At 37.5% G+C, this 15,100-nt stretch overlaps 1 protein-coding gene across 1 annotated transcript; it reads right to left on the reverse strand.

Annotated features, from left to right (window-relative positions):
• Positions 1-215: 215 nt before the first annotated feature.
• LOC145766538 (arylacetamide deacetylase-like) lies at positions 216-11,878 on the reverse strand. Its single transcript, XM_082578262.1, has 9 exons — positions 11,732-11,878; positions 11,052-11,196; positions 7,261-7,326; positions 5,682-5,745; positions 5,135-5,268; positions 3,958-4,150; positions 3,068-3,184; positions 2,341-2,551; positions 216-1,196 (listed from the first exon to the last, which is right to left on the reverse strand). Exons 1-9 carry the CDS (start codon positions 11,876-11,878, stop codon positions 1,017-1,019), a joined length of 1,257 nt encoding a protein of 418 aa, XP_082434388.1. The 3' UTR covers positions 216-1,016.
• Positions 11,879-15,100: the final 3,222 nt, after the last annotated feature.

A 15,100-nucleotide genomic window follows, 5' to 3' on the forward strand; every position in this document is an offset into this window, starting at 1 on the left:
CAAACGGAAACTTCACTCTGTCAATCTCGGTAACCTGCCCTGCGTCAAAAGCCTCTACAAGTAAGCGAAGCTACCAGGAATAACGTATCAAGGCTTTGTTAGTCCGAGGATAAAGAATCAAAAAACCAATGAAACTGAAACTCATGTGTCTCACGGATTCTCTCAGCGCTTGATGTTTAATTGAATACGAGTCACTAATACCTCATATTTTATTCTGGTTAGAAGAAAAAGTATGACAATCTAGATAAAGTACGTAGAGCTCACTCTTTATTTTTTGGCAACACTGGTATGTTAGTGAACAACAAAATGGAATGAAATTACATGCAGTAAACTATGGATAAACTACGCCGAGGAAAAAAAGCTCTGTGTTGTAAAAACAGTTTATTACATTACAATTTCTTCAATAACAAATTAACTAGATCTAAGTTCTAAGCATCGCTATTCAAATCAAGTTTGACATGAAAAAACGTGTACAATTCTCACACTAATGTACCGTAATTGAAATTGAATGAATTGAAGCAACATATTTTCAACTTTAATCAATGAAAAAAAAAAGGTTTTCTAGCACTCAATATTCAATATGCTTGGCCTTGCTGGTAAGGCTGCTACGTAAGCAACATTTAAGCGCGTTTAATTTGGCGATAATGGGCGATGTGACTCAAAACTACCAACTCTTGGAAACAAAAAACCCATGTTGATGCACAGTCTGCTGCAAGCGGAGATGGCAACTGATGATGGTGATGATAATACCAAATATATAGAAATACAGTCAACCCCACTTGATCATTCCACGTTTAACTGGAATACCGTCAATCAAATCTCTTCTCTCTGATCCCTAATTCACTGTTTGCACAGTTTTTTCTTCGTCTTTTCAATGTAACAACCTGCTTAATTACACCAATTTGGCTTGGTCTCGACGAGGCTCGATTAACCAAAGCTGAGTGTAGCCTACAATTAGCCGTAAATTATGTTTCTTGATTTTACATGGAGAAGATTGTGGCGTGTAATCATTTATGTTAACATGCTAAGTTGTCTCTCATTGTGTTCATATAATCTAAAGTGTATTGATCAGCCTCGTCATCAAAAGAATGTTCACGAAAATACTTTGTCAATCCAAAAGCACCGTGGACCATCTTCTCACAATGAATTAGACTCACGTCAGCTCCGACATTGCGCATGCGCTCATAGTACAGTATCTAAAAATAAAAATAAATGTGTTTTTATTTCATATTATCCTATGTTTATTTTATCTTTGATAATTTTTTTGATTGCTAGTGTAATAGGCCAAACACTTGTAGAGGCCTGAGTCGCAAAAGCTTATTTATAGGTGTATCACTCGTGGAGTGGCAATCTGCCAGCAGTGGCATGACCGGTAGATTTATCGTCACCAGGCATAACGCCCGGTATTTAAAAATTGAGGTTAATCTTCGTGTCAGTCTTCAGTCACGTTATTAACAGACATGGCCGTTTGCTCGTGAGCGGTGTCGAACCCATGCGATTACAGGCGTCGTACCAGGGCTCTCACTACTTGACTATGCAGCCAACAATGATGAGGATATTATTAGGCTACATGTTGTAGAGTAGACAGTGGCGTACGCAGGATTTTCTCAAAGTGGAGGAGGTGCATTCGAAATTGTTTTCAAATCAAAACGAAAACAAAATTGCCGAAAAACGCTGCACCTAATAAATATGAATATGGATTGGCCCTTAACCAGAAATGTGGGCCACTAACCAGAGTTTTAGAGGCTATAAATAGGATCTTGCGTGATTTAAGCTTTTAAATATCTAGCTTCTGTAGCAATATTTAGGCTACAATATCTTTTCATTTCAAATAGCCAAAAAATATTAAACAAATGGAAAGAGTGGGGCCCTGCTACCCTGCTACCCACGTACACGGTTAATGCAGCCCAGCTACCCACGACTACTTTTCAACAATAACATGTTTGCACTACACAATCACAACAACGCTGAAAAATCAACATTTCTGAAAGGGTACATGACCCAATAGCCTCATCCCTGCGTACGCCACCGGTTGCAGATAATGGGAACTTTTTTCATCTCGGATATATGATGACAAAAAGAAATAGGGCAAACAATGTAGGCACATGGCCATTGAAACAAGCACATTCAATATCCTAGGCCCTTCAAAGCTACTGTTTAGTAGCTAATACTAGTTGTTAATCGTGTTAATCATATAGCCAACTGGTGACGCACCTTTCCGATGGGAAACGTTTTTATAAACTGTGTTTTTACGACAAAAAGAATATTTTTGAAAGAGGTTTTATGCCATGTGGTACAAAATCGAATTATTTTCCGCTTTATATGAGGTGATGAACTCACTCCTTCGTCTCTCAGTGTATCACTCCGGCATGTGAGGATGAAAGTTTTCGGAAGCTTCTTTAATTCTTCATCTGTGGCGTGCAATGGAGATAGCAGTGGGTTTTTCATAACAGTTTCAAGTTTTTTCCTTTCACTTTCTGATAGTCTTTCACTGGCCTTGATACTCACTGACAATGGTATGTCTCCAGTTAGAGCGATAGGTTTTTTGAACCTATAAAACCGTACAGAATTAAACATGAACTTTCCAATAGCAAAAAGATGTTATAAAAATTATTTAAGGAATAATAAAGCTACTTAAAGGTTTAATGAGATACCATAAAAACTCTGTTTTAGGCTACAGTTAAGAATTCATCACATTTCAGAAATTTAGCAATGAATTGAAAGATCAAAGCAGTAAGATCTATTTATTAAAAAAATGCAATAAGCTATTTTACGTAGGCTATACAACGAAATGTGACAATTATATGATGGGTGTCAACTGGCTTTGATAGCTTTTTGGTCTTTCGTTGCCATCTTTGTTGAGCAAACTAATCGCAATTTGTGTTAGTAGGCCATAACCTACATTCTTTTTCTCAACAACCAAAGCAAGTAAAGTGAACTGAACCATATAAACAAACTGAATAACAATACACCCTATTCAATGACATTGATGGGTAATGCTTGCAAACTAGGGAAAAAACATCATTGTTTTTTGAAGGCATTGCGTTTTCGCAGTAGTCTGCATCACCTTTCTGGGACCTTGCGTGGATCAGCGTGGTTCAAATTATCTGCATCTATTTTTCCATCTTTTACCAGATGTCCGTGAAGAACAATCGCTGACGATATTCGTTCATCATTAACAAACCTGCAAAAGACGAAAGCAACTTATGGTTGTGTCCTTCGTGTCACTGTCACAAGCCTAATTTACAAGGGCAGCTAAACTCGCTTAATTCTTAGCCTAGACATCAAAAAGCCCCACAAAAATTAAAGAATTTTGAAACAACTATATTTTTGAACCATAAGCATACGAAGCCGAGCAACGTTATCAAGTTTAACATATTTAAAGATTATTATACTGTATTTACAAAAAACACAAAACTACGCAACAAATAAATATCGAACGTTTTCGACATCACACGATGTCCTCTTCAGGAATAACATACATACAATTTTTACTACATCTGAATAAAATATAATGGTTATTATAACTATAAACAGGAAAAAAACAAAAACTGCACAGTACTTCTGACTAGCTCAAACTCAACGATATAGGCTCTGCGAGAATCAAAGGTAACTGCATCAAAAGGTGTTGAACAGATTACATGATGTGGTAGAAAGGCAAGGTGCGAAAAAACGAATTTTCCTGAACAACGAAAAAACATATTCCTGAAGAGGACATCGTGTGATGTCGAAAACGTTCGATATTTAATTGTTGCGTAGTTTTGTGTTTTTTTGTAAATATAAAAATCTTTAAATATGTTAAACTTGATAACGTTGCTCGGCTTCGTATGCTTATGGTTCAACAAGACAAACTCTCTACCGAAGCTGTAACTATATTTTTATTGTAGGCACAACGCAGAATAAAGCACAGTTCGGGCTATACTGTAGGACCGTAGGTCACTGTATAACTTTGCTCACCCAAGATAGCACAGTTTAAAGTAGTTCAAAGCTGCTTGCGATAACAGGGCGTCATGTCGATTTTCTATCAGGCTAGGAAGATTATAAACCGAAAACTGAAGTGATGGATATATCAAGTATTGAAATGCAGGCTTCCCAACAGATTTTTCATCGTTTGACAGCTTATGCGTTACAGCTGCTGCTAAATTTCCTCCTGAAAGGGAATAAATTTAAAAGCAAAATATTTGGAAGATTTTATCAATTCAAAAAAAGTACAAAACTTGAAGATTGAAGCTCAACCCATGTGCAGCAAATGCAGGAAAAGCGAATGTTTCAAAAATAATGGGCGCTGAGTGGCAACGCATATCTGCGATGAATACAGCGCTATATATAAAAATACACATTAAAATTTGGAAATAAGTTTTAGTTTGAAAAAAAAATGACGTAACTAAGACATTATTTTGTTTTGCAACTTTGCAGTTAAACCATATTTCAGCCTCAATCTAACGGTTAAACTATTGGATTGACGTTGAAACAAATTTAATGAATTTTGTGTACCGTAATTGTTCAACTTTTAGCCTGCCTTTGAGTGTGCAATAAAAACTAGTCAAGAACAGCCCCGGAGATGTAAGCTCACAGCACGTGACAAGGCCTGTAGACATTGTTAGCAATTTGCATGCTAACAAATACTTGTCACTTTCTTCAAAAATGTAACCGCAACAACTGTCAGGCAAACTCGTTTCATAGCAAGAATTCAGTGGCGTAGCCAAGGGGGGGTTTTGGGGGTTACAACCCCCCCCCCCCCTTTGGCACGCGTGTGACGTCACGATATTGAGAATGATGCTTTCAGTCTAAAAAAAATTGCTTAATTTTAAACAAAATTGCATTAAAAGAGCAAGTTTTGCCAATACCAAACATCTCAGCCAGGAATTAGCAACAAGAAAACATAGAGACTTAGCTTTATTTCTGACAAATGACGAAGAAAACATGATCTTATCCTTTTGCTATGCCACCAGACACCACCATTTTACAGAAATATTCGTAACTACATTTTTGTTGAAAATGCTCTCAGAATGCACCAAATTCAAAGTAATTTTTCAAAATTTTCTGGGGGAGGCCCCCCAGACCCCCCCCGCCGTTGGGTCGTCAAAACCCCCCCTTTCAAAATTCCTGGCTACGCTACTGAGCAAGATCATACCTGCGCTATCTCCAGAAATGGCAATTCTATTTGGATCAACACCAAAATCTGCTGCTTGAGACATAAAGCGGGCCGCAACAGCATAGCAATCGTCAAATGCTGCAGGAAAAGGATGTTCCGGTGCTTTTCGATATCTACAATAGATATAGAGTTACAGTATTTATCAGAAGTCTTGTTTTTTTTCTTTATTTCTGGTCAATGCAGAAATGAAGATAGCCTACTAAAGCTTAGTTGAAATGTGTCGAATGGTGTCTGCACCAAACATTCGATCGAACAACTCTAGCCTGTGACTATTATGTGGTAAAGGTATCACAGCTTTTTATAGTACCGGTACCGTACCTTATTTGACTAGTCGTAGTCTGCTAGTTAGTCTACAAGTTATAGGCGAGATAGGCCTACATAAGGCGAACATTTTCAGATTCTGCTTGAAATGCAGAAAGTCAGCCAAATTCAAGTTATAAAAAAGATTGTGTAAAACTGAATTGGAGCGTGTATGCTGTAAGTGTAGAGCCTGTAGGCAGACCAAGAACAATATCGGTTTACTTACGCTGGTGCCACGACGACGGCTTGTGTGTGTTTTGCAATGTAGGAAAGGAAGAAAGAATAATATTCTATAAAACAATAATATTAAGTTGTCACAAAGGCTCCTGATCATATTCACAAAGTAGCCTATTAATGTTTTCTTAAAGAATTCGGTTATGTACAACCAGGGCCGTGTGAGCACCATCTCGCCTCCCCCCCCCTCGGAATCCATTAGTGGGTCCTTATGTTTAGTGATTGCTCTTAAAAATAGGACCAAAACTCGTTTAGGGATGCAAACTCTTTCAATGTAGGAAAACAATTTACATTCATCATTTTAGCAAAGAGTAAACAACTTTCAAGGTTTTATAGAAAAAATAGTTACGCTATGCCGACAATGCATCAGTAGCGGATCTAGAAAAAAGTTAGGAAAGGACCAGAGTTCAAAGAAAAATTTATAAACATAAATGAACAATGCAAAATTTATTGTCCGAAAAAGTAAAACGGAAAGAGGGTGTGGGAGATTTACCCCCAGAAAATTTTGACAAATATAACCTTGTTTTGGTCACTTTTTATGCATTTCGATTTTTAGGAGCAGTAATTTTTTATCCAGATACACACTTTGTATGTAACTAAATTCGTCAAATTAAAATTCGATTAGGGTAGAAGTTCTGTTTAAAATTTAAGTTAGCCTACCATCTAAAAAAATTGTATTCACAACTACAGAAGGATTTAAATAGCCTAATTCACTTTTTAAAGTTTGTATAGCCAAGTGCAGTGTAGCCTTTCAGCGGGTTAGAACTTCAAATATTTACCTGAGATGTTACCACCTTCACCGATAGCATTTCACTTCATAACCTATTTCGATTCACAGTGGAATTTACCAATTTAATTATTAATTAACTAGGTTATTTGAGGAAGCAGTGTTAACTTCGGAATATTGCATCGTTTTGTTAGTTTTTTGTTGGACAGAAAAAATGTTTCATTCCCTTAATCCCCAGCTATGCTGGTCCTATATCGCCAAGATGAACAAAACGTACAGTAGTTGAGCGAGCGAGAAAATTTGACATAAATGGAAAATTACAAGCCGAAAACCACTACACGAACTAAATATGAGTGGGCGCCTATGTAGAGGTAAGCCCCAGTCGAACGTTTGGAAAGCAGTAGGCTAAATACCGTCTGACATGATTTAAGCTATTGATTATATATCGAGTTTAAGTAAAAAAAAATTATTTTTTAGGCAGTCAAAAAACATCAAACAGACTGCAATGAGTGGGCCCATACAGTCAGCTGCGGCCATCCCCGACCGGGGGGTACGGGGTTAAGGTTAAAATGGCCTGTGTACAATGACAAAATAGCTTTTCACTTTATATCATCCAGAGAAACTGATTATTGTTAGCATAACCTATACATATTTATTTATCTGCTTTTGTAGTCTAACTCTAATGTGCTGTTTCCGTGTAAAAATCAAAACAAATAATGATTTTAACTTTTTACATGTCCCTGATATAGTCAAGGCGTAGCCAGCACAAAACTTCGGGAGAGAATTGCCCTCTTTGCTTCTTTGACCACGCCCCCGGACATAGATTACGTTTAGACACACTTACCTACATTCATGACAGTCCACCCCCCACCATGCAAATAAACTATGCCACTTCTTTTTGGCAATACTTCTGAAAAATGAAAAAAAGTTAAGAAATGAAAGAACAAATAAAAAATCAAAAGTGGAAAAAACTAACCGGAAAAGGCGATCTGGTACTTATTATGACACTTCCTCAAATGGGAGATCAACCTAATACAGAAAGCAATCACTAAGAAAACAAATCAATAGCTTTTTTCCCTAAAAGTCTGAACCTTAAAACATTTGACCAGGCTAACACTCACAATAGTATTTCAATAAAATTTAATTTATGTTGTGGAACCGGTCTTCGTTCATTAGAACTCTTCATCACAACTGGACAGAAACAAAAATTATTCGAAACAAATTTAGCCTACAATATAAGTAATATACAATATAATACAATATGCTTTAAATATTTATATTGTAGGCTAAATTTGTTTCGAATAACTTTTGTTTCGGTCCAGTTGTGCTGAAGAGTTCTAATGAACGAAAACCGGTTCCACAACATACTGTACAGTACATTAAATTTTATTGAAATACTATTGTAAGTGTTAGCCTGGTCAAATGTTTTAAGGTTCAGACTTTTGGGGAAAAGGTCGGCTGCATAGCCGAGTGGTGAATGCCCTGGAACGGCAATCGAAAGGGCGCCGGTTCGACACTGCTCAAGAGCATGCGGCTGTGTCTTTGGCAGGACACTTAAAGGCATGCCTGAAGGTGGACATGAAGATTGGCTTCCTTGCCTTCCCGTCTACTTAATCTAAATCTTCAACCACCAGGTGTAAGCCTGGATACGACAAAAAAATAGGGAAAAAGGCTATTGATTTGTTTTCTTCTTTCTTTTTTTCTTTTTTTTTTCAACGAATAAAAAATGATCTATTTAGTCCGCCACTATAGCTCAGTTGGTTAGCGCGTGATTTCGTGAACGAAGAAGTTTTAAGATCAAACGCGGCTAGTTCGACTCACGGACTTAATTACAGTTATACCTACTTATAGAAAATGGACCAAGAAAACATGATCAATTAAAACCTGCGCTTCAAGCAGTTATTCTACAATAGATTTGATATAATTGATTTGATATAATGATTTGATACTTGATATAATTCTGGCACAAAAGAGTGAGCTTAACTCTGTAGGTCTACTGCAGGGATACCTAGTCTACTGTAGTAAGCTATAGGCGTTTACCTAATGATTGATTGGTTTATTTTGTTGTGCAATATCAAAACAGCTAAACATTTAGGCAAAATTCACATTGAACACACAAAACTGTCTTCAGCATACAAAAATAGCGCATGTTTGTGTCCTTTTACCATTCACCCCAGGAAACAAACACGCGCCATTTTTGATGTGACGTTTTTGCATGCTGAAGACAGCTTTAGATGTTCGGTGTGAATCTCGCCTAAATGACACAGTGCGAGTAGCCTAATGATCATAATTAACAACGGAAAATAGTAAATGCGCACCGCATTGTTCAATCAAGCAGATGCATCAAGTAACCACAACGGGAAGCTTCGAAGTGACCATGAACATGACGGTCTCCGAGTCAAGCAGCCACCTTCAGTCACGTCGATGAGAAACTTTTAATATGCCTTACAGTTACATCGTGGTCCAAAGCACTACTGAAGGCCCACTCCGTCAAAATGAATAAGCATAACTGACAAAAACTTTAATAGTTTAATACTCACGGACTTAATTACAGTTATACCTACTTATAGAAAATGGACCAAGAAAACATGATCAATTAAAACCTGCGCTTCAAGCAGTTATTCTACAATAGATTTGATATAATTGATTTGATATAATGATTTGATACTTGATATAATTCTGGCACAAAAGAGTGAGCTTAACTCTGTAGGTCTACTGCAGGGATACCTAGTCTACTGTAGTAAGCTATAGGCGTTTACCTAATGATTGATTGGTTTATTTTGTTGTGCAATATCAAAACAGCTAAACATTTAGGCAAAATTCACATTGAACACACAAAACTGTCTTCAGCATACAAAAATAGCGCATGTTTGTGTCCTTTTACCATTCACCCCAGGAAACAAACACGCGCCATTTTTGATGTGACGTTTTTGCATGCTGAAGACAGCTTTAGATGTTCGGTGTGAATCTCGCCTAAATGACACAGTGCGAGTAGCCTAATGATCATAATTAACAACGGAAAATAGTAAATGCGCACCGCATTGTTCAATCAAGCAGATGCATCAAGTAACCACAACGGGAAGCTTCGAAGTGACCATGAACATGACGGTCTCCGAGTCAAGCAGCCACCTTCAGTCACGTCGATGAGAAACTTTTAATATGCCTTACAGTTACATCGTGGTCCAAAGCACTACTGAAGGCCCACTCCGTCAAAATGAATAAGCATAACTGACAAAAACTTTAATAGTTTAATACTCACGGACTTAATTACAGTTATACCTACTTATAGAAAATGGACCAAGAAAACATGATCAATTAAAACCTGCGCTTCAAGCAGTTATTCTACAATAGATTTGATATAATTGATTTGATATAATGATTTGATACTTGATATAATTCTGGCACAAAAGAGTGAGCTTAACTCTGTAGGTCTACTGCAGGGATACCTAGTCTACTGTAGTAAGCTATAGGCGTTTACCTAATGATTGATTGGTTTATTTTGTTGTGCAATATCAAAACAGCTAAACATTTAGGCAAAATTCACATTGAACACACAAAACTGTCTTCAGCATACAAAAATAGCGCATGTTTGTGTCCTTTTACCATTCACCCCAGGAAACAAACACGCGCCATTTTTGATGTGACGTTTTTGCATGCTGAAGACAGCTTTAGATGTTCGGTGTGAATCTCGCCTAAATGACACAGTGCGAGTAGCCTAATGATCATAATTAACAACGGAAAATAGTAAATGCGCACCGCATTGTTCAATCAAGCAGATGCATCAAGTAACCACAACGGGAAGCTTCGAAGTGACCATGAACATGACGGTCTCCGAGTCAAGCAGCCACCTTCAGTCACGTCGATGAGAAACTTTTAATATGCCTTACAGTTACATCGTGGTCCAAAGCACTACTGAAGGCCCACTCCGTCAAAATGAATAAGCATAACTGACAAAAACTTTAATAGCTTGCAAAACGCAACGGTAGTAAGTGCTTCTGCTAATATATCATCATTTTCTTATTGTATACTATCGGACAACCAAAAGTGTAGGCTTACTTTTAAAAATAATTTCAGTTCAAAAGTAAATAAAACAATGAAAAGCAAACATAAAAAATTTTAAGTTAAAGTTTCATCAGTTGGCAAAGCAAATCGAGTCATGAAATTTGATCTTGGCTCAACCTAGCTTGTATTGACATAATAGAATCAATGAACCACGCGACTCACAACTAGGTTATGGTACTTCATAAAACTGAAATAGCAATAAGTAGTTCACTGACCGCTTAAAATTGATAAAAGACCCTCAATTTAGCCTCGTCCCACAGTTTGCCTACTACTGCTGCAATTGGCAGAACATCATTTGGGGAAAATGGTAGCCTATGAAACTCAATTGTAGGCTAAACCTATAGCTAAACAGAAGCAGCGTTCTATCCTACTATTAATTACTAGATACCGTTTTTAAGGTTTGTTTACTGTACAATATAGAATATAGATAGAAGGTAGGCTACGCCTAAATATTCCTATGAAGTCAAAAAAATTTGAGTTCAACATTTTTTATTAATCTGTTTTAGTGTAGCCTATGTAGCCTAGTGTGTCTTGTCACTTATAATAATTTGCTTATTAATATCAGTATTTTACCTTGAGATTTAAACACATAAACAGGAACTCCATTCCAATTTTCAACGGCCACATTAACACCTTTCATACGAAATAGCTTTTTTCCATTGTAAAACCATCTCATGACCACTGCTCTTCCAACACCAACCGGTTGAAGACAAAATGTCTATAAAAAAGGGTCAAAGTACAAATAGTTTGCGAAAATACTAGTAGGCCTAGCCAATTGGTGGCGATGTATTGCCGCCAAGTGGAATTGGTGAGACATTGCTTGATGCCATGGCATGTATTGTGTTGCTTGTCAATTGAAAACCGAATCTAATTAAAGTCTCCAAACTCATCATAGCCTTCCAGTTTAGTCCGAGAACATCGTGAATCCGGGGTGGAAAAAAGATAAACTCTCGGCCGAAAGGCTCACTCGACAAAGAAAATATTTACATCATCATTTTTATCGAATTGGTCAAGATATCACTTTATTTGGTGCCAGATTACTGGTAGCTCGGGATGATTGTTTCAAGACTTGGGGGCACTTAACTGAGAAAAAGGGTGATAACTCTTGGTCTGGGATACTTTGTTACATATTTTGAAAAAATAGGTCCATACCACATTGACTGCCATACTATTTTACAGAAATTAACGCATAATCTTAGAACTGTTCGGTCTTTGATGATGGTTTTCACATAGGTCTACCAGCAACCACTTACCAATATGTCAATCAGGTTGCCGATTGTTGTGACAAAAAGACATAACAATCTCCACTTCACAGATGTTTTCCAGTGTTTAGGAAAAGTGACAAACGTTACATTGTAAACATAGTAAATCACCAACCCAGCAATAAAAAGCAGCAGCATATTTTTTGTTATCAAGAATTTTCATTAGTAGGCCTATTATGGAAAACATACAATTTTAAGTAGGCTAGCTAGACTACAGCGGTTGTCAATTAAATTTTAATGCAACTCTGAAATTTCCACACAATATAGACTATCCTAAGTTTAGGTTAGCCCAGAGGTCACCAAACTACGGCCCACGAGCCGGAACCGGCCCGCGAACTGATTTCATCAGGCACGCTACGTGCTGCGGAAATAACAGCTGCACTACAACTGTTAAGGAAAAAAGTTACCAAACTTTTTGTAAAGGACTGACGTTGCTGTTTATCATTAGGCCACCACAAACGGGGACAGCCTAGGCCAAATTTGGAAAGATGTAGCGTAATGTATTTTCAAGAGCAAGATGCCGTGTAATGTATCACAGCAGGGGATAAATTTTCCAGCAACCTTTCGATTTTCATCACCACTTTGCTATTCCACTGCTGACTTTGTTATTTCTTGTGCTCAATTCAAGTCAATGGAGGTTCTAAATAGTTGTAGGCTATGTCTTTTCGCAATTTGCATCCGGCCGCAGCTGTTAATCTCGCAGCAATCCGGCCCTCAGAGTAAAAAGTTTGGTGACCCCTGTTAGCCTAATAGGCTAATCTACTTTATGTAATACCGGTGGTTAAACAGAAACTGAAGAACTTTACCACCAATTTAACTTTAATCCAAGGTGTAGAATTGAACCAATACTAGATCCTTCCTACACGGCCATCGGACAACTCGGCATGAAACAACTCAGCTAGAGCTTCAACTTGCAGCAATTACAGTTCAGTTCAGAAGGAGCGATCTTCCTGGCGTCAGCACTACTGGTACCTGCCTACTCACTATATAGAACAGCGAGCATTGTGTTTCGCTAACCATACCGCGATACCGGTGGTGCCTCGACACTAGCCACCAAGACTTTTCCCAAAAACAAGTGTTTCTCGGCAGTCTATGGTGTAGCAAGAGTTGACAGCGATAATTTATCGTTCAGCTTTCTCAGTTCATAACCGCTGATTTTAGCTTTTTTCCGCGCTTTTTGAAAGTGGGCTGCAAGGTTTTTGCTCTCCAGGGGTCACATAAGCTAGTACTAACCTATGCTCTTCGCACGAACACGAATATTTGTGATTCGGCAATTTGGTACATTATGGTCTTCCGTCTTCGTTACGAACAAAACTTACGAATAATCGTACGAAGATATTTTGTTCGTTAGAAGATACTTGTGTTCGTACGAAGACTTTTTTGTAGGTCATAATTTAAAAAAATCTTTGTAGAAAAGCACTTTTTTATCGATTTTCAGGAATGGTCAGGAGTCAAGACCATTCGTAACTTTCACAAAGATTTTTACATGTGAAGTCAAGCTCGACTCAGGCATGCTTGCTGAACTTCACTGCGGTTTTTAGGGTATCCAAGTAGGGAATATTACCGAGTGTTACTTGTTACAATGAGGAATAATAATTTATTATCTTATAGAGCGGGAGCTTATAGTTATATCCCGTGGTGGCTAACTGCTCCTGAACCATCAACTGCTCCAAAAAATGACCAACTGTTCATTCACTCCTTCCTTAATTATCATGCAATTGATGGTGCCATTGCGGGTGTCGCTCTGAAAAGTTTTGGAAAACATATGTGGTATCTGACAGAAGAGCTTGTACCGTTGGCTTTTTTCAGTCAGAGTGTGAAAACTTCAACCAAAGAACTAGTGGCACAAAAAAATGATTTTAGTTAAAAATGACGGTGTGTGCACAAAAAGGTTTGGTTCTGGATTTGGAAAACCTTGTTTTCCTGAACTCCCAGCAGACACATCCAGGGATCTCCAGGACTATATTGGAGAAGACTCTTGGTCGTTTTTAAAATCTTGAAAATTGACTCAGCATTTTTAAGTGAACCTATCGATAGCTGGGATGACAATGAGACTTACAAAATTGCAAAAACAATTGTGAGTAACATCAGTGTGGTTAATGACACAGCAGAGCGAGGAGTCAAACTGGTCCAGGATTTTCATGGGACTGCTCTCAAGGAAGAAAGATACCAAAAAATTTTACAAATAGTAGAGAATTCCCGAAAAAAATTACCAAATCAAAGAAATAGGAAAATAGATTCAGCGTCATGGTATCTGACAATCTAATTGTGAATGTACTGTTTCATTACCTGTGTGACCTTTACGATGTGAAATTCGTGTAAGGTTATTGCTGTACAATATCTATCACAATTACAATAGATGTTGCACTGTTCTTTCTTTGTTTGTTTTCAATGATATACATCTCAATGAGTTGCATTTGTTGAAACTTTGCATATTTGAAGTCAAGTCCAAGCGGTTACGTTAGCTTAAACTTATGAAAAGCAGGTTTTCTGCCACCTAGTGGCTAGAATCTTTAAAACTAGCAGCAAAAATGAACTCACCACCCTTGAAAATGGGGAATTAGACACCAGTTTTGCTTCAATTGGATGAACATTTAAGGAGGTAATTGTTGTTATGTTTTGGCCACTAGAGACAGTATTGCGCTAGAGGAGAGTACAAAACTGCCCATATTTCTACTTCCTATTGGCCAATTCAGACAATTTTTTTTTTAGTTATGTAGAATGAAGAGGGGTATGTTTCCAAAATAAATGTGCAGTTGCATCTTGTAAGCAGCTCCATCTAGTGGCAATAATGTGAAAAAATGCAGTTAGTCCCCTTAGAAAATGGCCGGGTGGGGGAGGTTAAACTTTGTCCAATCAAAATGATACTTTGCAAAAGTTGTTTTCTAATATAACCTCATAAGCAAAAAAAAGTTCAGGCTTTTTGCTAAAGGTCGGGGGGCAAATGGTGCACCCTAACGGATATAGCGATGCCGATATTGACAGGTATCATCTCAGAAAATGCTTAATATAACAAAAACGGTCAGGCTAGTGCAATTAAGAGGTTTATTTTTGAAATCTACACAAAATTTCAGTCTAAAAACACTTGTCAAACCTTACTGACCCTGACAGTCAAATAAATCGACCTGGCCCAGCGGTCTATTATTTAATAATATTGTACTAACATTGTTTTACCATGTGAGTTAGCCTACATCACCCTGTCTAATTTACCCTGGCTAAATTGTTTGTTGTGACATAAAGGTTATTTAATGGCGGCTATGCTTGATAATTTTTGCTATTCACATTTGTTTGTTGATCGTCCCCTTCAAAAATTACACATTTGTAAAACTCTTAATCTAGAAATCTGTGTCTTAAATAAGC

The sequence above is a fragment of the Aplidium turbinatum genome, chromosome 3 (assembly GCF_918807975.1).
Source record: "Aplidium turbinatum chromosome 3, kaAplTurb1.1, whole genome shotgun sequence".
Taxonomy (NCBI): Eukaryota; Metazoa; Chordata; class Ascidiacea; order Aplousobranchia; family Polyclinidae; genus Aplidium; species Aplidium turbinatum.

What these genes read in the sequence shown, in the direction of transcription:
- LOC145766538 (XM_082578262.1), bottom strand. Translation starts at nt 11,878, where the DNA reads ATGCTGCTGCTTTTTATTGCTGGGTTGGTGATTTACTATGTTTACAAT. An exon ending in GTGGACTGTCATGAATGTAG is followed by an intron (nt 5,746 to 7,260) that starts GTAAGTGTGTCT and finishes ATTGTTTTATAG; the next exon opens with AATATTATTCTTTCTTCCTT. An exon ending in TTTAAACTGTGCTATCTTGG is followed by an intron (nt 3,185 to 3,957) that starts GTGAGCAAAGTT and finishes CGTCTTTTGCAG; the next exon opens with GTTTGTTAATGATGAACGAA.